The 16632-nt window shown below is 39.8% G+C and overlaps 1 protein-coding gene across 1 annotated transcript in view; it reads left to right on the top strand.

The window, feature by feature from the left end:
• The first annotated feature begins 1108 nt into the window (after positions 1-1108).
• LOC137503360 (zinc finger protein ZFP2-like) overlaps positions 1109-16632 on the top strand; it is a 66826-nt gene continuing 51302 nt past the window's right edge. Inside the window, exons 1-4 of the mRNA XM_068230917.1 lie at positions 1109-1946; positions 1997-2110; positions 10030-10052; positions 14993-15088. Coding sequence (XP_068087018.1) covers positions 1109-1946; positions 1997-2110; positions 10030-10052; positions 14993-15088 — 1071 coding nt within the window. The remainder of the gene's footprint in view (positions 1947-1996; positions 2111-10029; positions 10053-14992; positions 15089-16632) is intronic.

Here is a 16632-nt window from a genome sequence, read left to right as displayed (position 1 = left end):
TGAGTAACGAGCTCTCTGCACTGAATATCAGTGATTGGAATGTCCAGTAGCAAATCCCCTGTGTGAGATTTGTAGTGGATTTGTCTGTTGAACTATTGGTCACATGGTTTTAATTTGTCACTGTAGATCGAGACCCGAGGTGAGCTATAGAGATCATCAACCTCCGGACGGCGGATCATCTAGTTTTAGGTGTAGTGTGTGCAGTGAAGTCCTGGCTAGGAAGTTCGACCTCTTGCGACATCTGAAGAGACACAAGGAAGATCGACCCGGCAGCTTGTCGAAATACCTCAGGATCCACCCGCTCCAAGTGTGCGGATTTTCTGATAAATGCTTTACAAAGAGGAAAATGCTGACAGGGGACACGCGATTGCATAAAGGTGGGATTAAAAACGAATGCTCAGTATCCCATAAATTTTTTAGGAAAAGGCCGGGCGTTAGGCGGTCTCACACGAGCGAGAAGCGATACTGCTGCAACGTCTGTAGCAAGTCATTCATACAAAAAGGCAGTCTGACCGATCATATGCGGTCCCGTGCAGGCGAGAAGCCAAACAGGTGTAATGTGTGTGGCAAATCATTCACGAGCAAAGTCAGGGTGACCTATCACATGCGGACCCACACAGGCGAGAAGCCAATCAAATGCAATGTGTGTGGCAAATCATTCACACAGAGAGTTAAACTGTCCGAACATATGCTGACCCATACAGGCGAGAAGCCTAATAGGTGCAATGTCTGTGACAAATCATTCGCAATGAAGGGCAATCTGACCTATCATATGCGGACCCATACAGGCGAGAAGCCACACAAGTGCAATGTCTGTGGCAAATCATTCATAAAGAGAGGTAAACTAAACGAACATATGCGGACCCATACAGGGGAGAAGCCTCACAATTGCGTTCTCTGTGACAAATCATTCACAATCAAAGGCAATCTTAACGTTCATATGCGGACCCATACGGGCGAGAAGTCTTACAGGTGCAATGTCTGTAGCAAATCATTCACAAGCAAGGGTAGTGTGACCGCTCATGGTCGGACCCATACAGGCGAGAAGCCATACAGCTGCAATGTCTGTGGCAAATCATTCATACGGAGAGTTAATCTAACCGAACATATGCGGACCCATACACGCGAGAAGCTTAACAGTTGCAATGTCTGTGGCAAATCATTCACAAGCAAAGGCAATCTGACCGTTCATGTACGGACCCATACAGGCGAGAACTCTTACAGGTGCAATGTCTGTGGCAAATCGTTGACTAGCAAATGTATTCTGACCGTTCATATCCGGACCCATACAGGTGAGAAGCCATACAAATGCAATGTCTGTGGCAAATCATTCATACAAAGAGGTAAACTAACCGAACATATGTGGACCCATACAGGCAAGAAGCCATTGAAATGCAATGTCTGTGGCAAATCATTCATACAAAGAGGTAGACTAACCGAACATATGCGGACCCATACAGGCGAGAAGCCGTACAGGTGCAATGTTTGTAGCAAATCATTCATACTGAAAGGGATTTTGACCGGTCATATGCGGACCCATACAGGCGAGAAGCCATACAGCTGCAATGACTGTGGCAAATCATTCATACAGAAAGGTAAGCTAACCGATCATATGCGGACCCATACAGGCGAGAAGCCATTCAACTGCAATGTCTGTGGCAAATCATTCATACAAAGAGGTAAACTAACCGAACATATGCGGACCCATACAGGCGAGAAGCCGTACAGGTGCAATGTTTGTAACAAGTCATTCACGAGGAAAAGTAGTCTGACCGATCATATGCGGACCCATACAGGCGAGAAGCCATACAGCTGCAATGACTGTGGCAAATCATTCATACAGAAAGGTAAGCTTACCGATCATATGCGGACCCATACAGGCGAGAAGCCATACAACTGCCATGTCTGTGGCAAATCATTCATAAAGAGAGGCAAACTTACCGAACATATTCAGAGACATACAGGCGAGTCATAAAAAGCGGCAAACTAAGCAAACATATGCGGACCCATACAGGCGAGAAACCTTACAGTTGCAATGTCTGTGGCAAATCATTCACAAGGAAAGGCAGTCTGACCGTTCATATGCGGTCCCATACAGGCCTGACGCCAAAGAGCTGCAATGTCTGTGGCAAATCATTCACAAAGGAAGGCAGTCTGACCTAACTGTTCATATGCGGACACAACCAGAAGAGAAGCCATACTGTTGCAATATTTATACCACTGAAGCACAACTTGTAGAATTCCAGCAAGATATAGCAGATATCCTGGATTCAGGAGGTCAATTGGTCTGTATCGCGACTGACCTGCCTAAGGCATTTGATAGGGTAGATCATGGGAGACTAGTGGCAAAAATGAGTGCAATTGGACTAGATAAAACAGTGACTGAATGGGTGGCTCTGTTTTTGGAAAATAGAACTCAGAGAATTAGAGTAGGTGAAGCTTTATCCTGCCCTGTAAAATTAAGATGGGAATTCCTCATGGCAGTGTTATTGGACCTTTATGTTTTCTTATATATATCGATGATATGTGTAAAGAAGTGGAATCAGAGATAAGGCTTTTCGCAGATGATGTTATTCTGTACAGAGTAATAAATAAGTTACAAGATTGTGAGCAACTGCAAAATGATCTCGATAATGTTGTCGGGTTGTTGCATTTTCAGATTAAAGCTCGCAAATGAGCTGTTTTCATTCAGTAATGGCTACTATACCCCACCCATATCCAATCCCTCCTTCAACGATAACGCCCCTTCCTCCCCAACATCAATAAGCGAACCATCGCCGTCTCAATCTATATATGTAGGATTGAGACGGCAGTGAACCGAACTGCCGAACCTTACCCCCACCACTACCACGTGCAAGGGTTTGCCAGCGGCATAGGTCCTACCCTTCCGAGGGCCCGGCTCAGACTGAATACTTTTGCCCTCCACTCACGTGGGCGCGCTGTTGTACATCACGTCACTCACCCTAAGCCCACGTGACGAATACGGCAGCTCCTATTGGTAGAAACATCTCCCGATTGCTATTGGTCGATTTGAGTTTGACAACTTGGACCACGTGGGACGACCACGTTTTCGACGTTTGTGACATTTTGCTTTACTTTGATTTGTATGCGTATATCTGTTATATTCGTTTGCGTGTTTGAAGAAAAAGTACAAGATATTTGAGGTAAGCATCCTTACTGTTCTTGTTTTACTAATCTCCTGAGGCCAGAACATGAAAACATACCACACAAAGGGAAATGAATTTCGGATAATTTGAAACACAAGTGCAGCCAGTATCCAGTATTCGGGAGATAGTAGGTTCGAACCCCACTATCGGCAGCCCTGAAAATGGTTTTCTGTGGTTTCCCATTTTCACACCAGGCAAATGCTGGGGCTGTACCTTAATTAAGTCCACGGCTGCTTCCTTCCCATTCCTAGGCCTTTCCTGTCCCATCATCGCCATTAGACCTATCTGTGTCGGTGCAACGTAAAGCAACTAGCCTTATCATAGTTGTCCCGCTGTGGGTAGGGCCAGTAGAATAACAGCCACTGCATCCTCTGCCTGCTGTAAGAGACGACTAAAAGGGGTCCCATGTGGGCTCTGCACTTGGGAGCTTGGGTAGGCGACCACGGAGCCCTTAATTGAATTCTGGCACTGCCTCCGCTTACTTGTGCCAGTCTCCCCACTTTCATCTATCCTATCTGATCTACCTCGATCACGACCTGTTCTTTTCTGCCCCCGATTGTATTATGTATGTAGGCCTAGGGAGTCTTATTTTCCCTCCATGGCCCTGGTCCTCCTTAGCTGATACCATCATTTTTCCTAGTGTCAGCCCCCTTCCATTTCTTCTCTCCGATTACTAATATGTATAGGGGATGGTTGCCTGGTTGTACTTACTCTTAAAACAATGAACTATATTTTAGACCCTTTTAATCAACAAGCATCATCACCTTAAGCAAGGAGATGTGTGGTGAGTGCAAGATATTTGGTGGCCATGAGATATACTAGGAACTGTCCCATCATTCGCCTTACTGCAGGCGAAAAACAAAAACCAATCTCAGGACAGCCAGTGGTAGGGGAACAGCCCGCTTCTGTGTCCCAAATGCAAAGGTGTAGAAACACGGTGGAACCATAGCCACCCCTCCTCTCCTTGGTTGGCCGGTTGGAGTGCATGCTGTCAGACCACAGATCAGCCTACTCTGCAACCAGCAACATAGATTTCTGCCTTCGATATACAGTAGGTACAAATGGCACTGTCTGAAGTGAGTTTCCACTGTCTTCAACTGGCATTTCGTCTAGGTCACTGCAAAGTCCCTTGCACACAGTAATGTTGTGGAAGTAGCAGCATATTGTTCATAATACTGTACTAAATTAGCAAGCAATTCCTTGGACATAGCTCTTAATAGGTAGAGCTATGTTGTGACTTGACATGGGAATGTTTTGTGCTGGATCAGCTGCCATATTATTGTATGTAGATCCTGATGCTACATATTTCTATAAATTTATTAGAACTCCTCTCCTGCGGATGGACTGAAAGGAAGCATTATTTGTACCTCCTGCATGTTGTAAGAGCGAGCAATCACAGAATCTGTAAGCTCTCTCTTGTCTTTTAAACCCTCAAATATATTCATGATTCCATCCTTTTCCGTCTAGCAGAAAAATTTTGATATACTGTATCCTACTGTCACATAAAATAGAACTTTTTTATTGTAAATAGTGTAGGTTAATGAATACAAGGGATGCATACAATTTTGTAGCTTGACATTGTTTATCATCTAAATGCAGATGACTGATTGAATGATATGTTGTGTTTTGGTGCAGTATGTAGGAACAGAGTATGTGCTATCATGTCTTGGGTTCTTCAAACACTACTCTGCCAGAGATTTGCCACCCTCTAGTAGATGCAAAAGAAGTACAAATCTCAATATTTTTCAGTGTGTGGCCCTAGGTGCCTCATTTGACAGACTGAAAGATATATCATATAGTAAGTTCCTTGGGAAAATACAAATGGTGATGCTGAAAACTTTTGCAATGTCAGTGCTACGTTAAACTGCAATAAGAGAGAAAAGTATTTTGTTATACCTTGTCAGTTCCAGTCTTTCTTTCATAAATGAATGATCTTGTATTTGTGTTGTATTGAATAGTTTTCTGGCTGATGAATATTAATGGATGATTAACACTGCTGAATATAATGTCATGATCACTAAAACTTTTGTTCAAATTTCTACACAATTTTATACCTGTAACACTGTGGATAGTAGGTAGAATATAGCTCCATAAATCGAAAGATCATGTTTCATTTCAATTTACCTTTGAATCCTACAAACTCCCTCCTTAGCATATGAGTTTCCTTTCATCATTTTGGTTCCTGTGTATGGTTTTCTTTCTTACATTGTATTTATATTTTATTTCCTGCATAAGTGGCATATCTTGATACTATTGACTGTTACAGTTGGCTTAAGTAGTGTTAAAGAGGACTGATATACAAGGGGATGTTAGTGCCTATTTCTGTCATAGGTCTTAATCTGAGATAAGTATTGCCAATCCCACTCACCTTCAGGTCACTTCCTTCCTCCCTTTGTGAGTTAGCTTCCTTTTTCCTCAGCAGAAACAAACAAAAGCAGCACAGGCAAGGCCAGTCACTCTGATCCTTCAAGGCATTGTGAATTAGTAAAAATAAAATATAGCTCCATATTTGAAATAATTATAATAAGCAACACAAGTGGTAAGCTTCTTTTCTCTAGCAAAAAAAAATATTAATAATAATAATAAAGCACAGGCCAACCTCCAGGTGTATTGTAGTTCAGAATGCAGTATTTCAGAAAAAGGTAACAGAAAGAAGGAAAGAAAGGAAAGGAAATGAAAGAAAAATATAAGAGAAAGAAAAAAAGAAAAAATATATTTAATATAATATTTAAGAGTGGAGGGGGGACGAGAACCTGGGTACCCTCCGCGCGCTAAACGATTTAAATCACCTGCTCGGTAATTTTAGTTCAGCCCTGTTTACACTAGAGGCGCTGGTGTGCAATTCCTGGCGATCTTTGCGCAGCCGTTGCATACAGAAGTGAAAAATAACGTTGAGAGTCATCTCTAACTCATTCACTTTGACAACGTGCAAAGCCCACTAGAACAGGACTGTATTGACAGTTACAAATATAACGGGACATTGCACCCAGTGCTGTTTTCAAGAAGTGTCGTGTACTCTGGAGTTGTCACTGGTAATTCATCCTTTCCTAAATTCAGCCCGTTCTACTGACTGATACAAATCAAATCCGTTCTTTAAGTGTTTGTTTTAAGTGATTACACTGTATTAAAATATCAGGTTTTGTCTCTAGGTGTGAGGTATGTGTTACATAAGACGCATATTAGCCATTTGTACAGCCTATTCCGTTAATTTATTGTGCTACAGATTTTCTTCATTGAGAAATTGTGATTTCTATCATTTACACTGTGTCCACAATCTCTATTGTCGGTAAGGTTCAAGTTCTATAATTTACTTTAGCGAAAATTAAACATCTCAATTGGGAACAGTAAGAAATTAATACTAATCTTTCTCAGTTTCAGCATTCTACATATTTTTAACATTTAATATTTTTAATTTTCTTAAATTTTATTTCTACTTAAGCATTAAAACTGTATACGCATATTACTGGCATTCTTTTTGAAAACTCCTGGCCTTTGTGTCACAAGTGCCAGCAAATCTGTTCCTCGTGTGTTGTAGCAATATAACGTAACTTACCTTACCTATCAAAATTTTTTGGAGTGAAGAATATTTCTGAAGGGCTACGCAGGTGAAGAATCGCGGATATTAGTTTCAGAAAGAAATTACAATATGTAGTGCATAATTTTAATTATTGTGTTGCTGTGTTATTTACCTATGTTTGCAATTTAATAGTGACGCTGTGAATGTTGAGTTGTTCTTTACACTGTAGGCTGCGACATATGGTAGTAGGGTTCGAAATTTTGAGAAGTTTCCGTTTAGGATATCATATGTAGAAATCTTGTTATGGTTATCAGTGTTCTTATGGAGATTCTTCTGCATAGTATCAGTCATAGAAAACTTGAGGTCCAATAGGTATGATCACAATATTAACAGTCATGTAAAATGTTGAGTCTTTTTGGTATGTTCATAATATTAACGGTCATGTAAAATTTCAAGCATAATGTTTAGTCTGTTGACAGATAACCTAAGTAGCACTGACAGCAATAAGGTAATATATTTCTCTGGCCTATGTTTTAGTGTAAAATCATTGGAAGTAATCAAGAACCCCAGTACCTTCTAACTACTTCAGTTGCGGTGTGAAATAGACTTGCAAGTAAAAATCAAAGAGGAACCAGCCTGGCTTGAAAGAACAACAAATGAATCACTTGTGAGTCTCATGGCAAATAACTTTATAGAGGTCAGAATTTAACCCTTAGTAGCTGAATAAGTTTGGCAGGGGCATAATTTACTATGTGCTTCCCCAATATTAACCCCAGCAGTCGCCATTTGCTACATGGGCATCTAGGAAAAGTATGTCTCTCTTTTGTTTCTTTGTCTGGGAGTATGTGATAATGTGCTACGCAAGGCAGCCAACTCTTAGGAAGTACAAACAACAGTATTTATATACATCAATAGGTCCAACTAGTGACAGAAACTTTGTTCATTGGGGTAAGGAAAGGGCTTCTGGTGGCACATGCCCCCAGATTATGGTCGCCAAGTGGACACTTGGCCTCTAGCATTTACTAGGGAGATGGCAGTGCATGCTATGTTTGATAGTGGCAAAAGCTGAATTAAAGTTGTGGACTTGATAGTGAAGGAACCTTGGTTAGGTCCAGCTACCAATGAAGTTGTGACAGGCAGCGTTTCAAGATCGAGGCATCACAGACATTTCATGAGCTAAGTACCGGTACCCATCAAATGACTGTTTATCGTGTATTGATTACCTCAGGCGTTTATTGGAATGGATTTCTGTAAGTTGTATCGTTATGTTTTTATTCTCCATGGTTTGGTAATGGTATCGTTGTGGGATTTACATCATCTCCTATCATACATTATCCAATTTTAGTGCTAGTAGCTGCTGAACTGAAGGACAATTGTGGGTGCTGGATTTAATTTGGTTATGGCCAGTAGGTCTTTGAATCTCATAGTGAACATATTTTTCCTCCAAAAGAAATTCCAGGTAAGATTTGCATCATTCTAACTTCTTTACAATGTTACTAATGTTGGGTGATCTCATAGTAAAACTCTGCCTTGGCGGAGAAGCTGTGAAATAATTTTGGAGAAGAAGCGACTTATTGTCATCATCTTTCCTTGCTCTGTCTGTTGCTACTGTAAACACAGTCCATTGTAATCTTCTGAATGTGTGGCTTACAGTTCAGTCTCTCTTCATCTGATAGCTTACATGGTGATGTGATAACATTCTACTTTCATGTTGGGGAGTGTAATTTGGGTCCATTCTAGAGGTATTTGATGAAGCTGAATATCCCAGCACACGTCTGTAGTTATACTGGCATAAAAGTGAATTTCTGCACCTCATTCTTGCACCTCAGAGTCTTTGAAAACCTTGAGAGTTGGAAGAGGGATATTCAATGAATAATTGTGACTCGGCAGCAAAAATCTGCTCCCAACACTGTGAACTGCTAATTTATAGATGTGATATTGTCCAGGAGTTGCTTAAAGGTGAAATTCTGCAGCTTATGCACACTGTTCTCTGAATAAATGTTTGCTGGTTGAGTTCTAAATTATAGACACTACAGAAGAGAACGGTGTCTGAATATATCTGAGATGCGAGTGCACTGCTATTCAAGATCTATACTCTTGACACTTCTTGTTATGTTCTATTCTTGGGTTTATAGAACAAAACAATAGCTGTCATCAACAACAACGGAATTCAAGAACTACAATGTGACCCTACAAATAAATTGCAAAACAAAATAAAACAAGCTATCCAGCAAACAGACTTTATTCTCACAGAACAAGAAAAGGAAAGCCTCACTATCAAAAAATCCCAAACTCCCCACAGTAAGAGCCATCCCCAAAATACACAAAAGCTCATGTCCCATTAGACCAATAGTAAATTATGATGTGCCAATTTACAATTTAAGCTAACAATTGAAAAAATCCTAAAAGAGAAAATCTCAATTAAAGAAGACAGATAAATTAAAACCAGCCTAGAACTAATCAACCCCTTCCCGCCCGAAAGCGCCCGACTGTTCACTTTGCCTTACGGTCCATATTGCCCGAAAACACCCAGCTACATTATCTGCATACGTGTGCAATCTATGCAATAGTTTTGTATTTTTTGGTAGTGAATTGTTTATTAGGCTTTGATGAACATGCAGTACAATATACAAGGCTTAGGAAATAAAAGAAGAGTGAGAATTTGTCTTGAAGTTGTCTAGGCAACGGACTTGAACTTCCGCGAGTGCTGGTCTGCTGTTTAGTTCGTAAACATGACGGGATTGAATATTGCGGATATTGAGACTGAGCTGAATAACGGCATAAGAAATGACACAGAATTGTTGAGCAGGGGTGGAGGTAAATTTTTAGTGAGTAAATAACATATCAACAAAGATAATTTTACTGATAACTGTGATATAAGTAAAAACGGATATCTAGAAATCGGACCTGATGATGATGTGGCTGCAATTCAGGTAACACGAATATTTTGTTTCATTACTCAATGATTATATGGATGATGTTGAACCTATCAATAATTTCAAAAGAGTATTATGAGAAATAGGTTATATTTTTACATATGTTAGGCGGGGACAATCTATTCAGTGACATTACCGATTGCGTATATATCAATGCAGCAATCAAACAGGCGCATTTCAGTAAAATAGAAACAGAATGGGAAGACACTTGCTAGAGGAAATGAAAGTTGATATACAAGGTCACCATTACACTTCCAGAATCTCATCTTTATTGGCTTAGGGGGATTTAGACATAATGAGAATATGACTAATACAGCCTACCTCAGTGTTGAGTATCTCCAGCACGGGTGGGGGTTTGAACCGACAAACTTATGACTCAATGAATAGAGAAATGGACATGATGGTATGTTAAATGTTGTAAATGATGGCATGTTTTCTAATATTATTGAAAATGAACGGTGTGCTCTGCTTGAATGTTTCCTAATTAATAGGTTGAAACCTGGGGATAAGCGGAGCAAAAATGTGGGTGGTAAAGGGTTAAAGATACCCTTTGACATCACCAACATGTACACCAACGTAACAATAGATGAATCCATTAAAATTATCGAAAAGTTTCATAAAGAAAATACTTCACTGCAGGAAACCAAAGAAATAATTAGCCTTATTAGAACAATGCTACACCAAAATTGCTTTGCATTCACTGACAAGATCTATTGCCACAAAGAAGGGTTAGCCATGGGCTCACCATTATAAGGTATAATAGCAAACATTTTTTGAATAACTTTGAAAACATCGTCTGAATGTATCAGCATTCAAAAGGAATATTATACTGGAGCAGGTATGTTGGCAACATCATGTGCTTATGATAATGACTTCACTAATGCACACCAGTTATTAAACACACTAAATTATTTACAAAATTCCACCAGCTTCACAATGGAGCAAGAATCTAATAAGAAAATAACACCACAATCAGCAGGAATAATGGCAACCTGTCTTACAAAGTGTATAGCAAGCCCACTCAGGTGTTGCATGCTATTGACGAGTCTAACCATGCATACACACTAAAAATAGCTGGATTGAATACAATGATACACAGAGCTGTTTCCATACCAATGAGCACAATGGAGTTCAATGAAGAGGCACAAATTGTCAAACAAATCATGAAAGAAGACAACCACCCTCCAGGCACAGTAGATAAAACATTAAACAAACAAAAGAAAAGTCCCTGCAAAACCACCACACTTGGTTCTCAACTACATTAATAATAACTCATAAAAAGTAGGTTATATCTTTAGGAAACAGGGTTTTAATTAACCTTTAGGATGAACAACACACTGCAGAGACACATCAATAAGTGCACCTAAACAAAAAAGACCCTTTCTTAAAATCACAAGTCTATGAACTCAAGTGCCAAGAACTTAACTGCAATGCCACCTATATAGGTCAGATAAAACAAAATTTCCACACAAGATTCAAAGAACACAATAAACGATCAGATATAATCAGCATTCAGCCTTTGGGGAGCACATATACGACAGTTCACACTATTTCACAGACATCAACACAGATCTAAAAATTTTACACATTGAAAATAAAATAAAATCTTCGAAGATTAGGGAAGCAATCGAGATCTACATCGCAAAAAGTGCTAATGTAACCAACTTAAATAACCATACACACTTAAAAAATTCACCGCACATCGCTTTATTCACATAATATCTGGGCCATACTTACTCATTAAATTGGCATTTATCACAATAATATCCTATAGATATTCTCTGTTTCAATTCCATATATTATTCATCTCAAATCATTCAGTTGCATTCATCCATCTTACATAAAAGTACATTATAACATGAAGTAGGTTAATAACCTTCTCTCCCCTCTCCAGTGTGGAAAGAGTATTCCACAGTGCTCCACTCGTTCCATCCTACTTCCCCCTCTCCTCTCCATGGTACAGTGTACTAGATTTTAACACCCAGTAGGAGGGATCCACAATGTTTGGCACTCCCCTCTCATGCTTCCCTTCCCCTCTCCGTAAGGTTTGTGCTATACTCAAAACTTTCCATTTACCTCTCCATGACCACAGTCCTGAAATAGTATTTAGTGACAACAAAGTTGGCATTGGCAGTCTAGATAAGTTCAGGAGTTTTCTCGATATATTAATACTTGTAAATTTCTAATTTGTCAGTACTGGCTCATATTATCACTGAACTCTCTATCATTGACAAGTTTATGCAACGTAAACAATGCTGTACATATATGCATATTTTGTGTGATTTCATAGAATCTGAGGATGTTCTTGTAGAATGAAACATGTCATTCTTTGTATAATAGAGTGTTTATTTTTTACGGGTATGTTTATAGTGTAATAATTTATGTTAAAATTGTATGTTTGACAAACTAGAAAGTTTTTTGTTACATTTAACTAAGTCTACAATGGAAAGTATGGCTTCATCTTTAACAAACTCTCCATTTCGTGCGTCATTTTATCTTCCTTTCCTTAGTTCAGCTACTGTTCGATATCTTCTGTATTAAATGGGATAAGTGAGTATATTCTGGAATTTTGTACTTTAATTCGCTTTTATTAGTAAACTAACTTGTAATAGAATGTAAGCTTTTGATCACAGTCCCTCCTGCACCCCTGTAGTGTCAAAATGTTTCATGAATCCAAGTGAAAAATTTAAAGGTCTCGTAGTACGAGGGCCATCCGATAAATAGGTTTCCCTATTTTACAAAAAATACAAGCAGGCTATTTACACTTGTGTTGGCCCTGCAATGTGGGGATAGCATGCCTGCCTTTTACCCAGAGGCCCTGGGTTCAATTCCTGGCCAGGTCAGGGGTTTTTACCTGCATCTGAGGGCTGGTTGGAGGTCTACTCAGCCTATGTGATTAAAATTGAGGAGCTATTTGACAGTGAGATGGTGGCCCTGGTCTAGGAAGTCCAGAATAACGATGGAGAGGATTGTTCGTACTCACCACATGACACCTCTTAATCTGTAGGCATTCGGGCTGAGCAGTGGTCACTTGGTAAGCCATGGCCCTACGGGGGCTGTTGCCCCATGGTGCTTGGTTTTATTTACCTTTGAGAAATACTTAATTTTCATTCTACAACTCGTACACTACTTTTACACATAGTCACTATTTCAGTCCAAACATTTTGTTATCTTGGCAGCAGTTTCTTGATACCTTCATCATACCGGGTCGGGTCCCATCTCTGTAGGACAGCGGTGCACTTCCTCTTCCACCTCTTCATCAGTTGCAAACCGCTTACCTCCAAGGTGCAACTTGAGTTGTGGATAGAGATGGAAATCACTCGGGGCAAGTTCCGCAGAATGAGGTGGATGGGGGAAAAAGGTCCCTTTTGAAGTTCTGCAGCAAATCCTGCATCCTTTGAGCTGAATGGGCAATATTTTCTGAGATAAGACCAGAACGTTTTCGTTGGATTTTAACTCTGAGCTTCGTGAGGACCGTGCAGGACCTCTCATGTGTGACCACAGTGCATTGGGGCAGTCAGTCAACCAATACAACATCATTACAGTCCCAAAAGGCAGTAGCCAAAACTATGCCTACAGAGGCTGAGGTCTAACCGGGCAAGTTGGCCATGCGGTTAAGGCCGCGCAGCTTTGAGCTTGCATCTGGGAGATAGTGCGTTCGAACCCACTGTCGGCAGCCCTGAAGTTGGTTTTCCGTGGTTTCCCATTTTCATACCAGGTAAGTATTGAGGTACAGCTGCTTCCTTCTCACTCCTAGGCTCTTCCTCTCCAATTGTCTACATAATACCTATTTGTGTCGGTGCGATGTAAAGTAAAGTGTAAAAAAGAGTTTGAGGTCTTGGCCCTTTTTTATGAGCACGTTCGCCAAGTTTCTTCCATAGCATGCTTTGTGGTTTTGTTTTTAGAGTTGAATAATGCACCCTGCTTTCATCTCCAGTAACAATGCTGGAAAACATTTGATCTCCCTCTCTTTGAAGTATTTGCAGGAAAGCTCAGGCTACCTCGTTCTGTTATTGCTTGTGAGCATCAGTAAGAAAACTTGGGGCCCATCTTGCACAGACTTTTCAATACTGCAAGACATTCAACAATATCATTGCAATAAAGGACTGCCAGTTTCCGTGCAAGGAGGCAGTAGATTCATTATCTCATCAGTACTGACGCATTAATCTTTGTCCACCACATTCTGACCAACAGTGGCTGTAATGGGCCTGGCGCTGCGCTGTCATCATGTACATCTTGCTGCCATTCCAGGAACCATGAATGCCAGCATGCATCTTGCACTATAAACTCACACCAAATGGCAATGAATATTGGTAGCCATTTCATTTTTTGCCGTGGAAAAGCGAATAACGGGACAGATTTCACAAGTGGAAATGCTTTCAAGTGGTAGCTCCATGGCAGGTAGCGCCGTACTGGTGAACACAGAACAAGCACGTGCGGTTGAAGATCACCTTACCCCAGCCATACGCCAGTGGAAGTTCCTACAGTACCAACTTAATTGTAAAACATGTGGTTTGCAGAGAAAAATAAGGAAACTTATGTATTGGATGACCTTCGTAGATCATGAAAGACCTTCTGTAACTGCAGATGTACACTCCAACACTGATGGTGTTCTCATCCCCACAGTTCTTGACAGAACACTGCATAACATCCTTGTAGTAGTAAAACATTTCATTTGTAGTTGCTTTATGTTTGACCTGCATCACATCCTTCCCTGGTCTATGACTGTGATAAGCCTGCTTCTTTCATGTTCGTTTTTTATTTTTACTCTTGGATGAACAGAACTGTCTCAATGCAGTGTTTATCCCCTGTGAGCTTGGCTAAACCAGATTATAGAAAGTGATTAAAATGTTTCAAGGGATTTTGATCTGTCTGTCTAAACAAAATGTATGTTAAGAGCATAGTATTAATATTTCTCACTGTATGGCAAAAGATTTAGGACAGTTTTAATACTTGGATGTGATTCAAACAACCTCAATGATTTGATAGACGTAATTGGATACATAAAGTCAATTAATATAATTTAGTGTTTATGTCTGTGGCAGATTCCTTCCAAAATTTTGTGCGAGATGGTCCCAATTCCATCTCTGGTAGGATATCTTCTGATATGGCTAGAAAATGCTTCTCACTTTATATTTGGTTCTCAGTCTCATGCTTTCTCTGACATTAGGTTTGAACAAGGATGATAACACCATTCTCAGTGCAGCCTTTGGTTTTGAAATCCTCTGCTGGTAGAAATCTCTCTTAAACAGTAGTAAAATTTTGAAAGTAACTGTAATACTTGGAAGTAGTAAATTATCATGCTCATTTGTTGGTGACAGTATTTGTAGATGTGTGTTAAGTGCATAACTTATGTGTCTTATTTTCCACAGGAAAATATTGAAAATGTATCAGAAATGATACCACTGAAAAAAGAAGCCAAATCGGAGTTAACAGAGCCAAGGCCAATGCAGGAAAACTCACTTGAGGTAATGTACATAATTTGATAAGCCATTGTTAGGTACTGAAAATAGAAAATTGCTGAACTGATATCAGTGGTTGACCCTTCATTTCAATACATATGATTGATACACTTTTTTATGAGATTGACTGTTTACTAACCTAATTATCACGTTTCCTTCATGTTCTTTAAGATCTTGCATTATGTATCATGCAGCAGTTGGGATAGATCCAAAGACCTCTACTGTATATCATTTGGGAGGTGGTATCATTGCTACTAATATTTTTGATTTAGTGAATATTTTCAAACACGGAGTTGCTATAAGGAGCACTTTTTTGTTACTGCTCCTGGGTATTTTACTAGTTGTTCCAAATGAAACACCATTGTAATCTTGTTGATTATATTAATTATTGACTTCTAGATAATACAATTATTTGTAGATACAAGTTGCAGGTGATTGCTTGCTTACTGTCAGAATTCGCTTACGTACACACATTGTAGTCATCTTGTGGCAAGTAGAAAACATTCTTATCCTCCCTAATGTGGTCTGTGATGATACTAGTCTATGGTGACTTATAATATTACTTAAACTTTCAATGAATAAATGAGGCTTTCAAGAGTGATCTTGCCTTTCTGTTTCATATATGGTAAAGGACAGGCTTTGTATGTTCCCCATTACTCACCTGAACATTTGTTACATGAATTAGGATCACTGCCATCGTCCACTGCATAGCATGTGACTATGTTGTTATGGGCTATTTATTGGGATATTTAATTGACAATCTCTTTCAGGAATTCTGGGTTGGCTGCTCAATATACAGCCGTCTGGATAATGAGAGAGGAAGTATAATCATAATCAGGGAGTGTAGTATTTTTCTCTCCTGCAAGGAAATTGAATGTAGTTAGGTAAGAAGTGTCAAAAGGGTTGTCATTTAACTATAGTGAAAAGATGTGAGTATGTGTTGTAAGAGTGGTCCATTCTTTCTTGGTCAAGAAACAAGAATTCATCACTCTTCTAAGGTGATATATCAGACTGTTGACAGCTGCTTCTCGTTTTCTATCAAAGTGTAATGCTGCAGGAGGGATGGAATGCTGTATCAGTCCCATGCCTGCAGTTGCAGGGAAGAGCTGGTTTTTCTCAGGATTGTTTTTCAGAAAGGCCTTGATTTCCTTAGCTGCTCTGAAGAAGTTTGTGCCATTCTCACTGTAAATGTTCAGGGGATGACCTCTGTGAAAATAAGTGAACAAAGAGAGGCGAGCAATCTAGTTGTTGTGAGATCAGGTATCATGTCTATGTAGAGAGACTTGGTAGCTAGGCAGTCTGGTCTTGTTCCATCTCACGCCAATGTTTATGAGAATTGAGGCAGCATAGTCTATTCTAGTGTTAAGAAATGGGTACACGCACACTTTGTGTATTTCACGTTAATTGTTCAGAAATATCTGCATTCAACTTACGACCCTTGAGACGTGCATAAATATTGCTTCTGTACCGCCCCCCTTGCTGATGGGATCCGAAACTTGCCTCTCAGAGATGTGATTAAGGTTTGAGTGCCATGATGTAGTCGAAGTTTT

Source organism: Anabrus simplex, chromosome X, assembly GCF_040414725.1.
Source record: "Anabrus simplex isolate iqAnaSimp1 chromosome X, ASM4041472v1, whole genome shotgun sequence".
Lineage (NCBI taxonomy): Eukaryota > Metazoa > Arthropoda > Insecta > Orthoptera > Tettigoniidae > Anabrus > Anabrus simplex.
Note: the sequence above shows the minus strand (reverse complement) of the source record. Positions and strands in the feature narration are given on the sequence as shown.